The 23,164-nt window shown below is 44.9% G+C and overlaps 1 protein-coding gene across 1 annotated transcript in view; it reads right to left on the reverse strand.

The window, feature by feature from the left end:
* Positions 1 to 4,465: 4,465 nt before the first annotated feature.
* Positions 4,466 to 23,164, reverse strand: part of LOC111954059 (glutamate receptor ionotropic, kainate 2) — a 132,280-nt gene continuing 113,581 nt past the window's right edge. Inside the window, exons 15-16 of the mRNA XM_070435734.1 lie at positions 15,964 to 16,217; positions 4,466 to 7,644 (exon numbers count right to left, since the gene is read on the reverse strand). Coding sequence (XP_070291835.1) covers positions 7,480 to 7,644; positions 15,964 to 16,217 — 419 coding nt within the window. The 3' untranslated portion in view covers positions 4,466 to 7,479. The remainder of the gene's footprint in view (positions 7,645 to 15,963; positions 16,218 to 23,164) is intronic.

Consider the following 23,164-nt stretch of genomic DNA (forward strand, 5'->3'; position numbering starts at 1 on the left):
AAGCATGTTTGCAGAGGTGTACAAAATAATCATATATAAAATGACTGAGAAAGGTGTTGTTATGCATGCATTAGTTTGAGACTGACTTGGAAATCTATCTCAATCTTTCCCAATCTATCCCAATCTATCTTAATCTATCCTAATCTATCCCAATCTATCCTAATCTACCTCAATCTTTCCTAATCTTTCCCAGTCTATCCCAATCTACCTCAATCTTTCCTAATCTATCTCAATCTATCCCAATCAATCTCAATCTATCCCAATCTACCTCAATCTATCCCAATCTATCCCAGAGAGGTATTCAAGGTCACTATATGCTTACCAGGGGTTGGAACATATTGGAGCTGCGTCACTTGTGTCATTCCAACCTACCAAGACACATCAAAAGACAGTTGAGGCCATTTGTCCTGGTTTTTAGAATTATATATATCCTTGGACTCTGAGTACTCACGGTGCCATAGCTAAATGGAAAAATTGCAGTGTTTTTCTTTGACCTTTTCATTTTCTCCTGGGCCATGGATGGTTGGTAGGCTAAGCAATTGGAACAAACATTATGAAACGAAAGACGTTTACGGCACTTGAACTTCTCCAACACCGACATATCATTCTCCTTCCTGTTTGTGTGTAACATCCAAGACCTTGTACAAGGAGGATACTTTCCCAATAGAAGCCATACACCATCGAGAAGCCATAATGTGATGGAAATAAGTGTGACAGACTAACTCGCTCCCCACTGAATGCACTGGCACATTCCCTGACCTTCCCTGTCACTGTGGAGGGCAGAGCGGGTGGTTTCGCTCCTGTTGTTGTGCCTTGGAAAACGCTATTAATCATTACTTTCAGAATGTACGCTGTCAGAAAAATCCTGAACCTCTCCCCATTTGCGCGAGAAGTAACAACCTTCAAGAACGGCACTTGTCAGATTACACTTACCTCTGTGGCTGCACGGACAGACAGACGGAAGGACAGACAAGCAGAAAGGCAGACAGACAGATGTAAAGACGGGCAGACGGGCAGAGATGTAAACACACAGACAGACAGAATATTTTCCAGAGAACTTCACCGCCTCACGCTAAATATCCTCATATATTCTACCTGATTTCTCTTCAACCGATTCCAGACATTTTTTCTCTGTCCTCTCAGACAGTTATAATATGTGACATCCATAGTGATGATGATAGAACACTTAGATAAAACAGTAATCCCGTTGGTTGTAAAAAGAAAAGTTAAAAAAATTGTTGGATATCTGTAAATGGATGATGGTCTTTCTGGCTGATACATTGCCATCAAAGAACTGAGAAGATCAAAAAGTGAAATTCACTCTGATATTCTAGGATTTCCTTTTCTCTTTTGCTAGTTGTCCTAGGCAACATCCCAGGTGGATTGTGAAACACCTGAAACGCTAAGTGGATATGACACGATGACACGCATCCCACAGTGCAGACGTATTTAAGACCCCGGTAACCAAAGCCATCATAGTTGTTATCCTGTCCTGACTCCACCACCTGTTGGGCTCTGTTTATTTTCATTCTATTTGGGCCATCTTTCAGGTAAGATGAGGATGATGAAGCCTATTGTAATGTGTAATGTAATATTAGATATGGTAATACCACTTTCCCTTTTCTATCAAAACTATTGCTGGTGTACAAGAATGACACCCACATAATAAGTAGGAACACTTAACTAATGAGCTGAACTAGACTAAACACAGAATGAGTTTACCTGTACGCTTAAAGGGACAGTTCAGTTCACTCACATTTTTTGGGATCTCCAAACATTCTTTAGACATTGATTTCGGAGTGAACTATCTCTTTAAGGTCTCTTTGTTTTGTCTCATTAGCGACTCAGTGAGACCAGGAAACTTTTTGTCTCGTCTCATTAGCGACTCCGTGAGACCAGGAAACTTCTTGTGGGTAGTGCTCCTGAGTGGCGCAGCGGTCTAAGGCACTGCATCTCAGTGCTAGAGGCGTCACTACAGACACTGGTCTGATCCCGGGCTGTATCACTACCGGCCGTGATTGGGAGTCCCATAGGGCGGATTACAATTGGCCCAGCGTCATCAAGGTATTGGGAGGGTTTGGCCGGGGTAGGCCGTCATTGTAAAATAAGAATGTGTTCTTAACTGACTTGCCTAGTTAAATAAAGGTTAAATAAAATACACATTTTAAAAAGCCTGGGGCCCCCAGATAGCACAAGAACATGCCATAAGCCATGGCAAAATGTTTAGAATTACAGGAAATTAGCTTTAAAACTGCAACATTTTCTCAGCCTCATGGCAATATGTGTAGAATAGCATGAGATTAGCTATGAAACTGAAAAAACATTATCTCTGCCCCATGGCAAAATGTCTAGAATGTCAGGAAATTCGTTTTAAAACAGCAACATTTTCACTCAGCCTCATGGCAAAATGTGTTGAATTGCAAGAAGTTACCCACACAAAAACAAAAAAATCCAGCCAGAGGGGAGGTATGTATGTGTTTATTTGGCAGCACCTATGACAGAAAAATTACATATTTACCTAATTTGTTGGATATTTAACAATTATTTACTTAACCAACAGTAAGATATTTCTGTCCTACTAATGCTGTGTTTTATGGTCTCCACTCCAGCACCCTGCAGCTAATCTGGGGGTATGATTTTACTAGAGATAGCTTGAGCTGACAAATGACTGATGTCTTGGTGATTAAAACCAACAGCCACATTCCATTCTATGATTAGTGGTGCATGTGAGGGAGACGTCTCCGGTCAGACTGAGCCTGCATTCCATAGACAAGATGTGGTGTGTGTCATCGAGATAGAGAGAGCCTGGAGGAGCAGAACAAAGCCTCAGTATTCCTAATAATCCTGGCATCTGGCAAACTAAGACACGGTGGGGTTAAAAACAACACCAGAGGCAGATGACCAGGAGATGAACCCAGAGTGGCTTATGATGCCCCTTGGTCTGCATGGGAGGGGTGGAACCAGCCATGATTAAGCATTTTTAGGTCTACTATATAAGGGCGGAAGGTAGCCTAGTGGTTAGAGCGTTGGGTTGCTGGATCGAATCCCTGAGCTGACAAGGTAAAAAATCTGTTGTTCTACCCCTGAGCAAGGCAGTCATGTGGATGTTGATTAAGGCAGCCCCCCGCACCTCTCTGATTCAGAAGGGTTGGGTTAAATGTCTCCCGGGTGGCGCAGTGGTCTAGGGCACTGCATCGCAGTGCTAGCTGCGCCACCAGAGTCTCTGGGTTCACGCCCAGGCTCTGTCGCAGCCGGCCGCAACCGGAAGGTCTGTGGGGCGACACACAATTGGCATAGCGTCGTCCGGGTTAGGGAGGGTTTGGCCGGTAGGGATATCCTTGTCTCAGTATGTAAAATGTATGCACTCTACTGTAAGTCGCTCTGGATAAGAGCGTCTGCTAAATGACTAAAATGTAAATGTGGAAGACACATTTCAGTTGGACAACTGATTATGTATCCCCCTTTCCTTATAAAAAGAACGCTGCATTTCTGTAAATGTTAAGCTCTCAGCAACACATACTTCAGAGTGTGTGGTCGACGGCTTCATTATTGCAATAATTAGTCTATGTTAAATAAAGATGATTGCTTGAATAATTGTCTAAGTCTCACTCAGTATTGACATTTCCACGACACACCTAACTTGAAGGTTACCTACCTAAGAGCTTCATAACATATTCAGAGCTCATACACATTGCATCCAAAGCAGTGCATAAGCTATAAAACACATCAAACAACTGCAATATATGACAAACAGTATAAACAGTTGTGGACATATGAAATGTTTATGTACTGCTTGTGAATGCAGTATGTTCGGGTTTTGAATATGTTATGTGTCCTTATATAAGTATCAGGTACCCTAATACAGTCGGTACCCGATAACTAACGGACCCATGATGTTTTTCCCAACCGGTGGCGATCCACTGTAAGGCTGGTGCGGGCAGAACAGGCACCTTCCTGGCCTGTTACCTGGCCCTGAAGGGGCCTCAGTGGGGATGAAGCCATGGCCCTGCGCTGACACACCAAGGAGGGCTCTGTGGAGACCCATGGACAGGAAAGCTTTATCAAGGAGTTCTATATGCGCGCACACACACACACACACACACACACACACACACACACACACACACACACACACAACCAACAACAACACACACACACCACACACACACACACACAACACACACACACACACACACACACACACACACACACACCACACACACACACACACACACACACACAACACACAAGAGGGGAACGCTATGCACAGAATACACAGACATGTTCTTGTTATTCATGCATCAGAATGACTTCATTGTGTGTACTTAGTTGAACATCATACAATGTGTAGATTTGATCTTGCACGGACGCCCACACACACACGCACACACACGCGCACACACACACAGCAACAATAAAGGTTAAACAGTTTACAAAGATAAATATAGTATCAAAAACAAATGAATAGTTATGAGTTTTTTTTATTATATATTTTGTTGTAAAACCTTGCATCAATGTCAAATAAATTCTATTACCTCATTTTTTGGGGGACAATACAATTGGATATTTTCTGATAAATCTTCCAAATTATTATTCAACCATTACACGTTGTACCACTGAATCTAGCAGGTAGAAAATGACAAGCAATACTGGTAGAACAAAAACAACGCATGGAACCCCTCTATTGTTCCTAAATGGTTTCTTGAAATTACTCATAAATTCTACTTTCATTCATTCATGTACAGCACAAATATTTTCAGAAACATCAACCTTTGTATTTTGCATTTTCTATTCTGGGGATGGACCATTTATTAAGGAATGAGACGCTCCGGGGTTTCCCCCAGATCAGGATCAGCTTCCCCTCCCCCAATCCTAACCTCAAAGGGCAACTGAACGCAACAAACGACTTCTCTGTGCGGCATCCATATTATTCAGAAACATTTATTCCAGTGCCACTTGATTAAAAAGTGTAAGTAGAATAATTTGGGTCAGTATATTCCAAAACTGAATTTTGTGAGATTTGTGTAACTGAGGTTGTCACAAATTACATGAGCGTTTGGTTTGGATTACATGCCCACTTTCCCACTAACACGGGATGGTAACACCTAGGGAGAATGCACGGAGAATCAGCTGCGCTGATTGCACTCTATCCAATCATAGCAGTGAACCTCCAGACAGTGAGACAACTCTGTCCATTATGCAGCGCCTCGGACTCGGACTCGGACTCGTTCACATAAGACAAGACATCAGCAATGTTATGTTGAAAGAACACTTGGCCCCAAAGCCCTTTAAAGAGTGGCTGTTTTCTGATGTGTTTCATAGTGTCTGCAAGTGTTTTGGGGAAAAATAAATTGAGATGATGCGCACTTGCATCTCAACTGCCACTTGTCAATATTAAAACCCATTCTCGAGCGTCTTGTGTCCAGCCCCGACCTGTTTTGTAACGTGATTCCCTATGAAACACTGCCAGATAAACAGACTGCCAGACCCACACTGTGGTAATAGATAGTGAGAAAGTTGTAAAAAACGAAACGGCACCGAAGCACGTCACGTCACCACTCTCCAGCGGCTTGATAAGCTGATTTAGCTAACGTGGCCTGCCGGCTCTATGTGCCTGCTTGCTACTACTAACGAGCTTCATTGACATACACAGAGATGGAACTTATCTAGCTAGTGATTTTGGGCACTGATAAACACTGTGTAGCAGCTTGTGCTTTATTTACGATAGCTCGACAGCTTGCTGATGATGAAGTTGTAGACATGTTCTCAGAAATCAGTCCTGCGCGCAGCCAGCAGCAGCTGTCTCAATACTGTCTGCAGTCCACTGACTTTTTCATGCACATCTTTTAACTTTTGAAATATTGCACCAAACACCTTAGCAAGATGTAAAAAAAAAAATACAAAAAAAATCCTTGGCAAAAACGTCAAAATTCATTACACATTTCTTGATTTATCTTAGATGAATTCTGACTATTTTGAGGAAGTGCTAGTGGCTATACTGTTGCTACCGTGACTCAAGAGGGACAAACAACAGTAACTGCAAGGGTACGATAAAGTGAACATAACACACCCACATTGAACAACAACCCCAAGACTCAAATCTCATTTTTCTTAATTAGCAGCAGAGAAACATATGGAATCGGTGAGTTCAGCCGCTCTTTAACCATTAGTGGGAAAATGCAAAAGTGACCCACTATCAGCATCTAGGGGCAACTTCATCCTACTCTGAACTAGCACACCCTCCATCCTTCATGACCATTGATAGAATAAAAGACTGGATAGGTTTTTACCATATTGCTTCCACCTGTCAAGTCCTACCAGATCAGTGGTCATAGAGAAAAGGAGTTCCAATTATTGAGACAACCACTGTGTAGCTATGTAAGCTAGGTTTAGTAGGGAGATGGGGAGGCAGCTGTAGAACGGCCCCATAGAGCAGACAGTGTGGCCCTCCCAGAGGAGGAGAGAAGGGCCCTACACGGCACAGTGAGGAGGCCCCAGACCGGGGGAGGGCCCTGAATCAGCAGTAGTCAGAATTAGGAGTTGACACCCCAAGTTGGCACCCAAGTTGGCACCCAAGTTGGCACCTGCTACATACACTATGTGAAGTCCACAGAGAATGCTACTCTGATAGAAAGTACTACAAAACTTTGTCTGCATACAAAAAGAACCTTTTTTTGTTTGTAGAAATCCTGCCTTTAAACAGTGGATATTGACTCCAAATGGCAGACTGTAATGTTATTTTTGACACTGTACAGCATGTTGGTGGAGGCATTGAAAGTAATATATCAGTTCTTTATGATGGCTGAACTTTGTCACAATAAAGGCATTACAGAAGATAAACAATGAGTATTAGGGAGATCAATCAACATCAATGATTTAAAATGAAATAAATACATATTTTAGAAACTGGCTATCCTTTCTATTTTCTTTATACAGTTCTTATTCAACATTTGGCACTTTGTAACATTCCGTATCATAATCACCTGTAGTGAGATCCATTTTGATCGACTGGACACACACACACACACACACACAGATTTGACAATATTGTTAATGACATCAACAGAAAAACAACAACTCATTTCTTGGGATGTTATGGTCTCAAAGTGTAGTGTGATGCTCTGAACAGGTGTGTTTCTGTGTGTGTGTGTCAAGTCACTGACTGTGAATACAGTCTCAACAGACCTGCATTTTGAGTTCTTCCCTTTCAATCCCCATTGAGATCCATCTCACAATCCTTTAACTTGTCCCCACAATCCTCCAAAAAGTCTCTTTCACAAAGCGTCGGTCACAGTGAGGTGACAGTCTACATTTCCACAGGAAACATCTCTACCATACTACCAAAGCTGGGGGCAAATGCAATATAGTTTCGGGTTACGTTAACATTGCGTAAACATTCATTCAACCCCTCCAGATCCTCTGGCTGTGTATTTGACCTTGACGGGTGTTTTTGACCTTCTCTTGACCTTTTGACCCCCATCACGCCATGGTCTCCTTGCCCGGCAGTCTCCTGTCGTTCAACGTGTGCATGTTGATGACCTCCTCGGTCTTGACAATGACCGGCGGCTGGGGCTTCTGTTTGAGGCGCCGCTGGCACTTCAGGGAGCCACGCAACTCATCCACCATGACACTACAGAAGGAGCGCTGGAGAGGGGGATAGGGGAGGGGAGAGGGAGGAAGAGGGTTGAGGGTAAAATACGTACAGAACTGGCGACATTAACTGACACATAATCAGTCTATGTAGTCCATGCAGGAAGCAAACCCACACTGGAGTTTGTCAGTACCATGGTCTAACCCACTGATACATTGAGACTACCCTGGTAGAGGGTGATAGTAAGAGAGGGAGTGTGAGAGGAGGAGGATGGGGGTAGAAGGGGAGGGGAGCGTTGTAGAGAGGTTGAGGCAGAGGAGAGAAGATGAGGTAGCGAGAAGACGGGGTAGAGGGAGGTGAATAGTGAGAGGACGGGGGAGCGGGAGGTGAATAGTGAGAGGACGGGGGAGAGGGAGGTGAATAGTGAGAGGACGTGGGTAGAGGAGGTGCAATAGTGAGGAGGGGGAGAGGGGAGGTGAATAGTGAGAGGACGGGGATGTGGGAGGTGAATAGGAGAGGACGGGGGAGAGGGCAGGTGAACTAGTGAGAGGATGGGGAGAGGGAGGTGAATAGTGAGAGGATGGGAAGAGGGAGGTGAATTAGTGAGGACGGGGAGAGGGAGGTGAATAGTGAGAGATTGGGGAGAGGGAGGTGAATAGTGAAGAGGACGGGGAGCGGGAGGTGAATAGTGAGAGGACGGGGAGAGGGAGGTGAATAGTGAGGACGGGGAGAGGGAGGTGAATAGTGAGAGGACGGGGGAGCGGGAGTGAATAGTGAGAGGACGGGGGAGAGGGAGGTGAATAGTGAGGGCGGGGAGAGGGAGGTGAAATAGTGAGAGGACGGGGAGAGGGAGGTGAATAGTGAGAGGATGGGGAAGGGAGGTGAATAGTGAGAGGCACGGGGGAGCGGGAGGTGAATAGTGAGAGGATGGGAAGAGGGAGGTGAATAGTGAGAGGACGGGGAGAGGGAGGTGAATAGTGAGAGGACGGGGAAGGGAGGTGAATAGTTAGAGACAGTAAAGAGGAGGTGAATAGTTAGAGATGGGGAGAGGGAGGTGAATAGTGAGAGGACGGGGAGCGGGAGGTGAATAGTGAGAGGACGGGGAGAGGGAGGTGAATAGTGAGAGGACGGGGGAGCGGGAGGTGAATAGTGAGAGGACGGGGAGAGGGAGGTGAATAGTGAGAGGACGGGGGAGCGGGAGGTGAATAGTGAGAGGACGGGGGAGCGGAGGTGAATAGTGAGAGGACGGGGAGAGGGAGGTGAATAGTGAGAGGACGGGGGAGCGGAGGTGAATAGTGAGAGGACGGGGAGAGGGAGGTGAATAGTGAGGAGGACGGGGAGCGGGAGGTGAATAGTGAAGAGGACGGGGAGAGGAGGTGATAGTGAGGACGGGGAGGGGAGGTGAATAGTGAGAGGACGGGGGAGCGGGAGGTGAATAGTGAGAGGACGGGGAGAGGGAGGTGAATAGTGAGGACGGGAGAGGAAGGTGAATAGTGAGAGGAACGGGGAGAGGGAGGTGATAGTTTAGAGACAGTAAAGAGGAGTGAATAGTGAGAGGACGGGGAGAGGGGAGGTGAATAGTTAGAGGACAGTAAAGAGGGAGGTGAATAGTGAGAGGACGGGGATGAGGGAGGTGAATAGTGAGAGGACGGGGTAGAGGGAGGTGAATAGTGAGAGGACGGGGACGAGGGAGGTGAATAGTTAGAGGACAGTAAAGAGGGAGGTGAATAGTGAGAGGACGGGGGAAGGGAGGTGAATAGTTAGAGGACGGGGGAGAGGGAGGTGAATAGTGAGAGGACGGGGTAGAGGGAAGGTGAATAGTGAGAGGACGGGAGAGGGAGGTGAATAGTTAGAGGACGGGGAGAGGGAGGTGAATAGTGAGAGGACGGGGAGAGGGAGGGAATAGTGAAGAGGACGGGGATGAGGGAGGTGAATGTGAGAGGACGGGGGAGAGGGAGGTGAATAGTGAGAGGACGGGAGAGGGAGGTGAATAGTGAGAGGACGGGGAGAGGAGGGTGAATAGTGAGAGGAACGGGGGAGAGGGAGGTGGAATAGTGAGAGGACGGGGAGAGGGAGGTGAATAGTGAGAGGACGGGAGAAGGGAGGTGAATAGTTAGAGGATGGCGGGAGAGGGAGGTGAAATTAGGATGAGGACGGGGAGAGGGAGGTGAATAGTGAGAGGACGGGGAGAGGGAGGTGAATAGTTAGAGGATGGGGGAGAGGGAGGTGAATAGTTAGAGGACGGGGGAGAGGGGTGAATAGTGAGAGGACGGGGAGAAGGGAGGTGAATAGTGAGAGGAGCGGGAGAGGGAGGTGAATAGTGAGAGGACGGGGGAGAGGGAGGTGAATAGTGAGAGGACGGGGAGAGGGAGGTGAACAGTTAGAGGACAGTAAAGAGGGAGGTGAATAGTTAGAGGCAAGGAAAGAGGGAGGTGAACAGGGGAGAAAGGAAGCTGGAAGGAGAGGGGAGGGGAAGATAGAGGGCAAGAGTGGGAAGTGAGAGGGGAGAGGGATGTGGAGGACCAGAGCGAGAACATGAGAAAAGAGGGTGAGAGAACATGAGAAAACTGTGCTTTTACCACCACCTTTGGTGGTCTAGAGGACATAAACATTTCTTATAACATCGTAACCTCATAACAACATCGTAACCTAATACCATCGTAACCTAATACATCGTAACCTTATATCATCATAACCTCATAACATGTACCTCATAACATAACATCGTAACCCATAACTTCGCAACCTTATAACATCATAACCTAATGCCACTCGTAACCTTATAACATCGTACCTAATACCATTGTAAACCTTATATCATCATAAACCTTATAACATCAATAACATCGTAACCTCATAAACATCATAACATCGTAACCTCATGACATAAACATCGTAACCTCATAACTTCGCAACCTTATAACATCATAACCTAATACCATCGTAACCTTATAACATCGTAACCTAATACCATACGGTAACCTTCTAACATCGTAACCTAATACCATCGTAACCTTATAACATCGTAACCTAATCACCATCGTAACCTTATAACATCGTAACCTAATACCATCGTACCTTATAACATCGTAACCTAATCCACCCTAACCTTATAACATCGTAAACCTCATAACTTCGCAACCTTATAACATCGTAACCTAATACCATCGTAACCTTATAACATCGTAACCTTATATCATCATAACCTCATAACATCATAACATCGTAACCTCATGACATAACATCGTAACCTCAATAACATAACATCGTAACCTCATACCTTCGCAACCTTATAACTTCGCAACCCTATAACCATCATACCTAACCTTAAATACCATCGTAACCTTATAACATCGTAACCTAATACCAATCGTAACCATTATAACATCGTAACCTATACCATCGTAACCTTAATAACATCGTAACCTAATACCATCGTAACTATAACATGTAACTAATACCATCGTAACTTATAACACGACCTAATACCACTGTAACCTTACAAATCGTAAACCTCATAACTTCGCAACCTTATAACATCGTAACCTTAATACCATCCGAACCTCATAAACATCGTAACCTTATACACATAACCTCATAACATCATAACATCGTAACCTCATGACATAACATCGTAACCTCAATAACATAACATGTAACCCTCATACTTCGCAACCTATATAACATCGTAACCTAATACGCATCGCGTAACCTTATAACATCATAAACTATTAAACATCGTAACCTAATACCATCGTAACGCTTATAACATCTAACATCGTAACCCTTATCATCATAACCTTATAAATCATAACCTTATAACATCGTAACCTAATACATTAACCTTATAAATCATAACATCGTAACCTTATAACATCAAACCTCATAATATCATAACATCGTAACATCATGACATCATAACCTCATAACATCATGACATCGTAACCTCAATACATCAATAACATCGTAACCTCATGACATCATACATCATAACCTTATAACATCATAACATCGTAATCTCATGACATTAGAGTGTCTAGTCTTGAGAAACAGACGCCTCACAAGTCCCAACTGGCAGCTTCATTAAATAGCACCCGCAAGACACACCAGTCCACGTCAACAGAGAAGAGGTGACTCCGGATGCTGGCCGTCTAGGCAGAGTTCCCTCTGTCCAGCTGTCTGTGTTCTTTTGCCCATCTTAATCTTTTATTTTTAATTGGCCAGTCTGGCTTTTTTTCTTTGCAACTCTGCCTTTGCAAATCTGCCCAGAACAACAGTTTTCAGCTGTGCTAACATAATTGCAAAAGGGTTTTCTGATGATCCAATTAGCCTTTTAAAATGATAAACTTGGATTAGCTAACACAACGTGCCATTGGAACACAGGAGTGATGGTTGCTGATAATGGGCCTCTGTAACGCCTATGTAGATATTCCATTAAAAAATCTGCCGTTCCCAGCCTACATAATAAATTACAACATTAACAATGTCTACACAGTATTTCTGATCAATTTGATGTTATTTTAATGGAAACAAAAAATGTTGCTTGTCTTTCAAAACAAGGACATTTGTAGTGACCCAAACGTTTGAACGGTACTGTATACTACACTACACTATTTCATGGGTTGCATGTTTTGTCAGAAATAATTTTTCGAACGTTCGTTTTGGACTAATGCCAAACTGTGCATTCTACTCAATGCATCGAGCGCTGATGAAGATTTTATCAAAAGTGCATTACAGTGGCTTGGAAACTACAATGCATTCAAAAAGGAGGCAAATAATTAGTAGGAAAAACTTTTTAAATCATTTTGATAATGCCAGATTGACTTTAAATGCAGTATAACGTTAGATCCTACCAGGTGGCGTGGCGAGAATCTGTCTCCGCACCACGTGCTCTCACCACTGGTGTCCCCAGGGCTCTGTTCTAGGCCCTCCTCCTATTCTCGCTATAACACCAAGTCATTGGCTCTGTCATATCCTCACATGGTCTCTCCTATCATTGCTATGCAGACGACACACAATTAATCTTCTCCTTTCCCCTTCTGATAACCAGGTGGCGAATCGCATCTCTGCATGTCTGGCAGACATATCAGTGTGGATACGGACCACCACCTCAAGCTGAACCTCGGCAAGACGGAGCTGCTCTTCTCCCGCGGGAAGGACTGCCCGTTCATAATCTTGCCATCCACGGTCGACAACTCCCATTGTGTCCTCCTCCAGAGCGCTAAGAACCTTGGCGTGATCCTGGACAACACCCTGTCGTTCTCAACCAACATCAAGGCGGTGACCCGTTCCTGTAGTTCATGCTCTACAACATTCGCAGAGTACGACCTGCCTCACACAAGGAAGCGGCGCAGGTCCTAATCCAGGCACTTGTCATCTCCCGTCTGGATTACTGCAACTCGCTGTTGGCTGGGCTCCCTGCCTGTGCGATAAACCCTACAACTCATCCAGAACGCCGCAGCCGCTGGTGTTCAACCTTCCCAAGTTCTCTCACGTCACCCGCGGCCCTCGCCGCTCTCTCCACTGGCTTCCAGTTGAAGCTCGCATCCGCACAAAGACCATGGTGCTTGCCTACGGAGCTGTGAGGGGAACGGCACCTCCGTACCTTCAGGCTCTGATCAGGCCCTACACCAAACAAGGGCACTGCGTTCATCCACCTCTGGCCTGCTCGCCTCCCTACCTCTGAGGAAGACAGCTCCCGCTCAGCCCAGTCAAAACTGTTCGCTGCTCTGGCACCCCAATGTGGAACAAACTCCCCCATGACGCCAGGTCAGCGAATCAATCACCACCTTCCGGAGACACCTGAAACCCCACCTCTTTAAGGAATACCTAGGATAGGATAAAGTAATCCTTCTAACCCCCCCCCCCCCCCCTTGAGTTAGATGCACTATTGTAAAGTGGTTGTTCCACTGACATCATCAAGGTGAATGCACCAACTTGTAAGTCGCTCTGGATAAGAGCGTCTGCTAAATGACTTAAATGTAAATGTAAATGTAGATAGTTAGCTAAGATTGAGGGGAGGACACTCGTTAGCAATGCTGTCTATTTTGTTTTTTAAACATTGCTGGCTAATGACAACATTACCTGGTCTAAAGTAAATTTGATGACATGATAATGCTGTCAAAGTTGTTTCCTGCTAAACATTTTATTATTTTAGCAGTGTCATCGTATTTCCAGGCACTATAGTGTACTTTAGACTAAACAATGGTTAGCTGCCGTCCAGAATGACTGGACTTATCAAGACCACATGGCGCCGCCGGGTAGAGGGTGGCTTGAGAACATTCATAACAATGGCATGACGCGACCGAGTGACGGAGGTGCAACATATGAATACTATGCTATAACACACTATACTATACTATGCTACATATACTACACTATACTATACTACTTCACTGTATTATATACTTCTATACTATACTACTACCATACTACACTATACTATACTACGCACCGCTACACTATACTATACTACGCAATACCACACTATATTATACACCACACTATACTATACTACTACTGTACTACACTATACTGTACTACCACACTATACTATACTGCGCTATACTATACTATACTATACTATACTATACACTATACTATACACTACACAACTCATTCACAAGCAAATGCCATGCTATTTTATAAAGGGTTATGAACCAGCTGGAAATACCTTTTATATCAACCTTTACGTAGTCCAGTATGATTTAGCTTGTACATGGTTTTGGAGGCATCTACAGTTGCTTCAGAAAGTATTCACACCTCTTGACTTTTTCCACATTTTGTTGTGTAATAGCCTGAATTTAAAATCTATTAAATTGCACACAAAAAAATGGGACACTGACCTACACACAATGTCCCATAATGTCACAGTGGAATTATGTTATTTGAAATGTTTACAAATTAAAACTAAAAAGCTGAAATGTCTTTATTGAATAAGTATTCAACCCCTTTGTTATGGCAAGTAAACATCTTCAAGAGTAAAAATGTGCCTACCAAGTCACATAATAAGTTGCATGGACTCACTCTGTGTGCAATAATTGTGTTTAATTAACATCTCTGTACCCCACACATACAATAATATGTAAGGTCCCTCAGTCGAGCAGTGAATTTCAAATACAGATTCAACCATAAAGACCAGGAAGGTGCCTTACAATGCCTCGCAAAGAAAGGCATCCGATTATCCCTTTGAGCATGGTGAAGTTATTCATTAGGCTTTGGATGGTGTATCAATACACCCAGTCACTACAAAGATACAGGCGTCCTTCCTAACTCAGTTGCCGGAGAGGAAGGAAACCGCTCAGGGATTTCACCTTGAGGCTAATTGTGACTTTAAAACAGTTACAGAGATTAGTGGCTGCGACAGGATAAAACTGAGGATGGCTCAACAACCTTGTAGTTACTTCATAATACTAACCTAATTGACAGAGTGAAAAGAAGGAATCCTGTACAGCAAAACAAAGCAATTCACATTTTGTACTGAATGTTTGGGGCAAATTCAATTCAACACATTACTGAGTACCACTCTCCATATTTTCAAGCATAGCGGTGGCTGCATCATGTATGCTGGTAATTTTTAAAGACTGGGGATATTTTCAGGATAAAAAAGAAATGGAACAGAGCTAAGCACAGGCAAAATCCTAAAAACTTTCAGCAGGACAATAACCTAAAACACAAGGACAAATCTACACTGGAGTTGCTTACCAAGAAGACAGTGAATGTTCCTGAGTGGCCGATTTAGTTTTGACTTAAATCTGCTTGAAAATCTATGGCAAGACTTGAAAATGTTGTCTAACAATGATCAACAACCAATTTGACAGAGCATGAAGAATTTAGAAAATAATAATGCACAATCCAGGTGTGCAAAGCTCTTAGAGACTTACCCAGAAAGACTCACAGCTGTAGTCACTGCCAAATGTGATTGTAACATGTATTGACTTAGGGGCGTGAATACTTATGTAAATGAGATATTTACGTATTTTATTTTCAATAAATTTGCTTACATTTCTTAAAATATGTTTTCCCTTTGTCATTATGGGGTGTGTAGATGGGTGAGAAATAAATCTATTTAATCCATTTTGAATTCAGGCTGTAACAAAACAAAAGGTGGAATAAGTCAAGGGGTATGAATACTTTCTGGCACAGTGCACAGTTTTTAACAAGACTTAATAAATGTTCTATGACACCTACACCGTAAAAAGAAAATCATGTTTTTACGGTAACTTACTGGCAGCCAGTTACCTGTAAGTTACTGGTACAGTATGTTAAGTATGTAAAGGTACAGTATGTTACCGTAAATTCCAAATAAACTTTGGTTTAACAGTACATTAGTTTAAAGTGATATAATGCTCTACGAAGCCTATAAACCTCACCTTCTCCAGTTCAGCGTTCTGTTTGGACTTGTACAGGACCTCTCCGACGGCCACAAACACAGACAGCACCAGCCCTGCAGCCAGCACGATGAAGATACCCCCGATGTTCTGCACCCCCAGAGCGCTAGCCTCCTTATTTTTCTCATCCTCCGGACAACCGTTCCCCCTCCACCACTTCTCCTTCATCATGTGCAACTTCCCTTCTTCTTGCAGCTGCAGGATTGCTATGGTGATCTTGTCCCGGTACGGAGAGCCTGGAGGGGACAAAAAGGACAGAAGATCTGAGAAACTATATAAATAAATAAAACCGCAAAGTGAATTAATTCGTTTTGAAGTTAATTAATTTAAAGACTAGGTATTGTTCAGTGCTTATATATTACATAGCATTCTTTGCGATGGTGATTTTGTTAGAAAAATGTTAGAAGATCAGATTAGGTTTTTCAAGAAAAAGGGCATCAGATTGGCATGTTAAATAAATGAATGATGGTTGTTGTGTCTGTTTCAGCTGTATTGGTATTGTACTTCTATGTTTTAATATTGCAGACACATTTCCTGCATGGCGATCAATAAAATTAGAATCTAATTTGATCTTATTTATTCTCATCTTAATTCAAAGGCTAGGCAATGTTCAGTGGCTACACTGTAAAAGGGTTACCATGAATTTACAGGCTCGGTGACAAGCACAATTCTATATTAATATTACAGTACATCTACTGTAAAATAAATATGATAGTGTAATGACACACAGTACAATACAGTAAAATTATTATACTGTAAAAAAAGTAAATGCTACCGTAATCGGAAATAATGAATGAATGAATGGATGAATGAGTATTTCATAGTATTTTACTGTAATTACAATAACCTGGTGCAAGCAGGTCGGCAGTGTTTAGACATTACAGAATATGAATGAACGTTTGGTGTTTTATATCACTTGCACTTCTAGAGGCCTTGACAAAGGAATCCAAACTACAGGGCAAAACAGACCAAAGGACATGGCAAAATGCTCAACCATTTAAGGCTTAAGACTTGCTGCCACTCCAATCTGTCCCCTAAACATTTCAAATTAATAAGGCACTATAACCACTCACTCATTGGTGCAATAACTATAGCCTCAAAATATGTTAATGAACCAGAAACAACAATACCATGCATCCACTAATGGTTAAAAGGTGTGTTGGGTTCCAAAGATATGGTACGGTATTCTGTATTCTACAGTACCATTAGAAATACAGCCATTTTAACACAATGCACCATCATTTACAGTATGCTGCAGTAAAACATTTCAGAGTTTTTTAATGTTGATAATACCAAAAATGTGCATATAAATTACAGTTTTCCATTGCAGTGTAGTTTTACCAAGCAATGGTTGGAACAAGGCTCAACTTGTGGGCCTGCTTATCTTATGAGCATAACCTGTCATGGTGTTTTCATAGAAACACCCCTCCTTTATCCTATTAATTGCTAATCCTCACAGTATCTGGGAGACAGGCTACAGAATTAGCATATCGTTCTCTAGCATTACAACGCCACAAGGCGTTAGCGACACAGGGCTTTGTGTTCCGGAGTAGCAGGGCCACAGGGCTTTGTGTTCCGGAGTAGCAGGGCCACAGGGCTTTGTGTTCCAGAGTAGCAGGGCCACAGGGCTTTGTGTTCCGGAGTAGCAGGGCCACAGGGCTTTGTGTTCCGGAGTAGCAGGGCCACCAGGCTTTGTGTTCCGGAGTAGCAGGCCACAGGGCATTGTGTCCCGAGTAGCAAGGGCCACAGGGCATTGTGTCCCGGAGTAGCAGGGCCACAGGGCTTTGTGTCCGGAGTAGCAGGGCCACAGGGCTTTGTGGTCCCGGAGTATGCAGGGCCACAGGGCTTTGTGTTCCGAAGTAGCAGGGCCACAGGGCTTTGTGTTCCGGAGTGAGCAGGGCCACAGGGCTTGTGTTCCGGAGTAGCAGGGCCACAGGGCTTTGTGTCCCGGAGTAGCAGGGCACAGGGCTTTTGTCCCGGAGTAGCAGGGCCACACGGGGCTTGTGTTCCGGAGTAGCAGGGCACAGGGCTTTGTGTCCCGGAGTACAGGCCACAGGGCTTTGTGTTCCGGAGTAAGAGGGCCACAAGGGCTTGTGTTCCAGGATAGCAGGGCACAGGCTTTGTGTCCGGAGTAGCAGGGCACCAGAGGCTTTGTGTCCAGAGTAGCAGGGCCACAGGGCTTTGTGTTCCGGGAGTAGCAGGGCCACAGGGCATTGGTGTCCCGAGTAGCAGGCCACAGGGCTTTGTGTCCCGGAGTAGCAGGCCACAGGCTTGTGTTCCGGAGTAGCAGGGCACAGGGCTTTGTGTCCCGGAGTAGCAGGGCCACAGGGCTTTGTGTTCCGGAAGTAGCAGGGCCACAGGGCTGTTTCTTCCGGAGTAGCAGGGCCACAGCCTTTGTGTTCCGAGTACACGGGCCACAGGGCTTTGTGTCCCGGAGTAGCAGGGCCACAGGGCTTTGTGTTCCGGAGTAGCAGGGCCACAGGGCTTTGTGTCCGCGGAGTAGCAGGGCCACAGGGCTTTGTGTTCCGGAGTAGCAGGGCCACAGGGCTTTGTGTCCGGAGTAGCAGGGCCACAGGGCTTTGTGTTCCAGAGTAGTAGGGCCACAGGGCTTTGTGTTCCAGAGTAGCAGGGCCACAGGGCTTTGTGTCCCGGAGTAGCAGGGCCACAGGGCTTTGTGTTCCGGATGTAGAGGGCCACAGGCTTTGTGTTTCGGAGTAGCAGGGCTCCCGTTGATTCTGATAAATTACCAGAGAGTGTGTGTGTGGGTGTGAGATAGAGTGAAAGAGAATGTGTTAGAGTGTGTGTGTGTGTGTGTGTGTGTGTGTGTGTGTTGTGTGTGTGTGTGTGTGTGTGCATCCATATCCATGTGCCAAGATGAGTACAACTCTCCAAATCCGCAGACAGTGGGAGAATGCTGGAATTATCGGCAGAGTATTAAGACACAGCGGGAGCCTCAGTGATCAAAGGAAGAGTAATTGCTCCAGAGTCCCGAGTAGAACTGCTGTGTCCCCATCTCCCTCCCTAACCCACAGCACGATACTGCTGCGTCCCCGCCTCTCCCTCTCATCCACAGCACGACACTGCTGCGTCCCGCCTCTCCTTCCTATCCACAGCAACGACACTGCTGCGTCCCCGCCTCTCCCTCCTATCCACCAGCACGACACTGCTGCGGCCCGCTCTCCCCTCCTATCCACCACCAGACACTGCTGCGGTCCCCCCTTCCCCTCCTATCCAACCGACACTGCTGCGGCCCGCCTCTCCCTCCTATCCACCAGCACGACACTGCTGCGTCCCCGCCTCTCCCCTCCTATCCACAGCACGATACTGCTGCGTCCCCGCCTCTCCCCTCCTATCCCAGCACGATACTGCTGCGTCCCCGCCTCTCCCTCCTATCCCACAGCATGATACTACAAGGGCCTAGGCCAACTACCACAACACACACACACACACACACACACACACACACACACACACACACCACACACACACACACACACACACCACACACACACACACACACACACACACACACAACACACACACACACACCACACACACACCAACACACACAATTTGTATATACTCCAGAATGTTATGAAGAGTGATCAGATGAATTGCAATTAATTGCAAAGTCCCTCTTGCCATGCAAATGAACTGAATCCCCAAAAAACATTTCACTGCATTTCAGCCCTGCACAAAAGGACCAGCTGACATCATGTCAGTGATCTCTCGTTAACACAGGTGTGTGTTGACGAGGACAGGCTGAGATCACTCTGTCATGCTGATTGAGGTTTAAATAAAGACTGGAAGCTTCAAAAGGATGGTGGTGCTTGGAATCATTGTTCTTCCTCTGTCAATCATGGTTACCTGCAAGGAAACACGTGCCGTCATATTGCTTTGCACAAAAAGGGCTTCACAGGCAAGGATATTGCTGCCAGTAAGATTGCACCTAAACAACCATTTATCGGATCATCAAGAACTTCAAGGAGAGCGGTTCAATTGTTGTGTAGAAGGCTTCAGGGTGCCCAAGAAAGTCCAGCAAGCGCCAGGACCTCTCTAAAGTTGATTCAGCTGCGGGATCGGGGCACCACCAGTACATAGCTTGCTCAGGAATGGCAGCAGGTAGGTGTGAGTGCATCTCCATGCACAGTGAGGCGAAGCTTTTGGAGGATGGCCTGGTGTCAAGAAGGGCAGCAAAGAAGCCACTTCTCTCCAGGAAAAACATCAGGGACAGGCTGATATTCTGCAAAAGGTACAGGGATTGGACTGCTGAGGACTGGGGTAAAGTCATTGTCTCTCATGAATCCCTTTCCGATTGTTTGGGGATCCGGGGACAAAAGCTTGTCCGGAGAAGACAAGGTGAGTGCTACCATCAGTCCTGTGTCATGCCAACAGTGTAAGCATCCTGAGACCATTCATGTGTGGGTTGTTCTCAGCCAAGGATGGGCTCACTCACAATTTTGCTTAAGAACACAGCCATGAATAAAGAATGGTACAACACATCCTTGAGAGAAACTTCTCCCAACCATCCAGAACAGTTTGGTGATGAACAATGCCTTTTCCAGCATGATGGAGCACTTTGCCATAAGGCAAGTCATAACTAAGTGGCTCGGGGAAACAAACATTGAGATATTTTGGGTCCATGGCAGAACTCCCAAGACCTTAATCCCATTGAGACTTGTGGTCAATCCTCAAGAGGCGGGTGGACAAACAAAGACCCAAAAATTCTGTACAAACTCCAAGCATTGATTATGCAAGAATGGGCTGCCATCAGTCAGGATGTGGCCCAGAAGTTAATTGACAGCATGCCAGGGTGGATTGCAGAGGTCTTGAAAAAGAAGGGTCAACACTGCAAATATTGACTCTTTGCATCAACTTCATGTAATTGTCAATAAAAGCCTTTAACACTTATGAAATGCTTGTAATTATACTTCAGTATTCCATAGTAACATCTGTCAAAAATATCTAAAGACACTGAAGCAGCAAACTTTGTGGAAATTAATATTTGTGTCATTCTCAAAACTTTTGGCCACGACTGTATGCCCTTGCATGTGTGTGTGAATAACCCACACCCAAGTATTCATCAAGAGTCCTCTAATTCTCCCCCAGCTCACATTTAAAATGATTCAGAGCCACTTTAATAGGATGGATTCTTGGAGAGGCAGAATATGGAACCAAGGCTGAATGGCGGAGAGAGCTACTGCTACTGTTGACGCGCTCTGCATAGACAACTAACTGACAGACGCTACCGTTGATGCGGCACACATACGCAACTAACTGACAGATGTTCAACATATGAGGACATCACTCACTCCGCTGCTGTCTGGCCTCAAATATGAATGTGATCACAGTTTAGGTCAGTAGGGGTGACGGAGGGGGGATGGAGGGATGGCGTAGGGGAGCGTGGGGAATAGGAGGCGTGGATTGAATGGCAAGCTTTTAAATGGCGGCCTGCTGTTACCGTGGTGCTAAGGTGGTGCTAAATGTGGCGTTGGAGGTTTTTGAAGGTTAAGGCGGCTACAGGAAAAATAAATGATTGAGGATTAAGATGAACTGTTGGTAATCTTCCCCTTGTTGAGAAGGTATATAGTGTACATATATACAGTGCATTCGGAAAGTATTCAGACCCCTTCCCTTTTCCACATTTTGTTACGTTACAGCCTTATTCTAAAATGGATAAAAATGTTAAAAGTCCTCATCAATCTACACATAATACCCCATAACAACAAAGAGAATAACAGAAATACCTTAGTTACATAAGTATTCAGACCCTTTGCTATGATAATCGAAATTGAGCTCAGGTGTATCCTGTTTCCATTGGTCATCCTTGAGATGTTTCTGCATCTTGATTGGAGTCCACCTGTGGTAAATTCAATTGATTGGACATGGTTTGAAAGCGATACACCTGTCTATATAAGGTCCCACAGTTGACAGTGCATGTCAGAGTAGAAACCAAGCCATGAGGTCGAAGGAATTGTCCGTAGAGCTCCGAGACATGATTGTATCAAGGCACAGATCTGGGGAAGGGTACCAAAACATTTCTGCAGCATTGAAGGTCCCCAAGAACACAGTGGCCTCCATCATTCTTAAATGGAAGACGTTTGGAACCACTTCCTAGAGCTGGCCGCACGGCCAAACTGAGCAACCAGGGAAGAAGTACCTTGGTCAGGGAGGTTACCAAGAACCCGATGGTCACTCTGACAGATGTTCCAGAGTTCCTCTGTGGAGATAGGAGAAGCTTCCAGAAGGAAAACCATCTCTGCAGCACTCCACCAATCAGGTCTTTATGGTATAGTGGCCAGACCGAATCCACTCCTCAGTAAAGGGCACATGGAGTTTGCCAAAAGGCACCTAAAGACTCTCAGACCATGAGAAACAAGATTCTCTGGTCTGATGAAACCAAGATTGAACTTTTTGGCCTGAATGCCAAGCGTCACATCTGGAGGAATCCTGGCACCATCCCTACGGTGAAGCATGTTGGTGGCAGCATCATGCTGTGGGGATGTTTTCAGCGGCAGAGACTGGGAAACTAGTCAGGATCGAGGGAAAGATGATCGGAGCAAAGTACAGAGAGATCCTTGATGAAAACCTGCTCCAGAGCACTCAGGATCTCCGACTAGGGCGAAGGTTCACCTTCCCTAAGCACACAGCCAAGATAACGCAGGAGTGGCTTCGGGACAAGTCTCTGAATGTTCTTGAGTGGCCCAGCCAGAGCCCGGACTTGAACCCGATCGAACATCTCTAGAGAGACCTGAAAATAGCTGTGCAGCGATGCTCCCCATTCAACCTGACAGACCTTGAGAGGATCTGCAGATAAGAATGGGAGAAACTCCCCAAATACAGGTGTGCGAAGCTTGTAGCGTCATACCCAAGAAGAGTTGAGGTTGTAATCACTGCCAAAGGTGCTTCAACAAAGTACAGAGTAAAGGGTCTGAACTCTTATGTAAATGTCATATTTCTTTCTTAAAAAAAAAAATACAATTGCAAACATTTCTAAAAACCTGTTTTTGCTTCGTCATTATGGGGGGGGTTGTGTGTAGATTGATGAGGGGAAAAAACTATTTAATACATTTTAGAATAAGGCTGTAAGATAACAAAATGAGAAAAAAGTCAAGGGGTCTGAATACTTTCTGAATGCACTGTATATATACACTACCAGTCAAAAGTTGTAGAACACCTACTC

The sequence above is a fragment of the Salvelinus sp. IW2-2015 genome, linkage group LG28 (assembly GCF_002910315.2).
Source record: "Salvelinus sp. IW2-2015 linkage group LG28, ASM291031v2, whole genome shotgun sequence".
NCBI lineage: Eukaryota > Metazoa > Chordata > Actinopteri > Salmoniformes > Salmonidae > Salvelinus > Salvelinus sp. IW2-2015.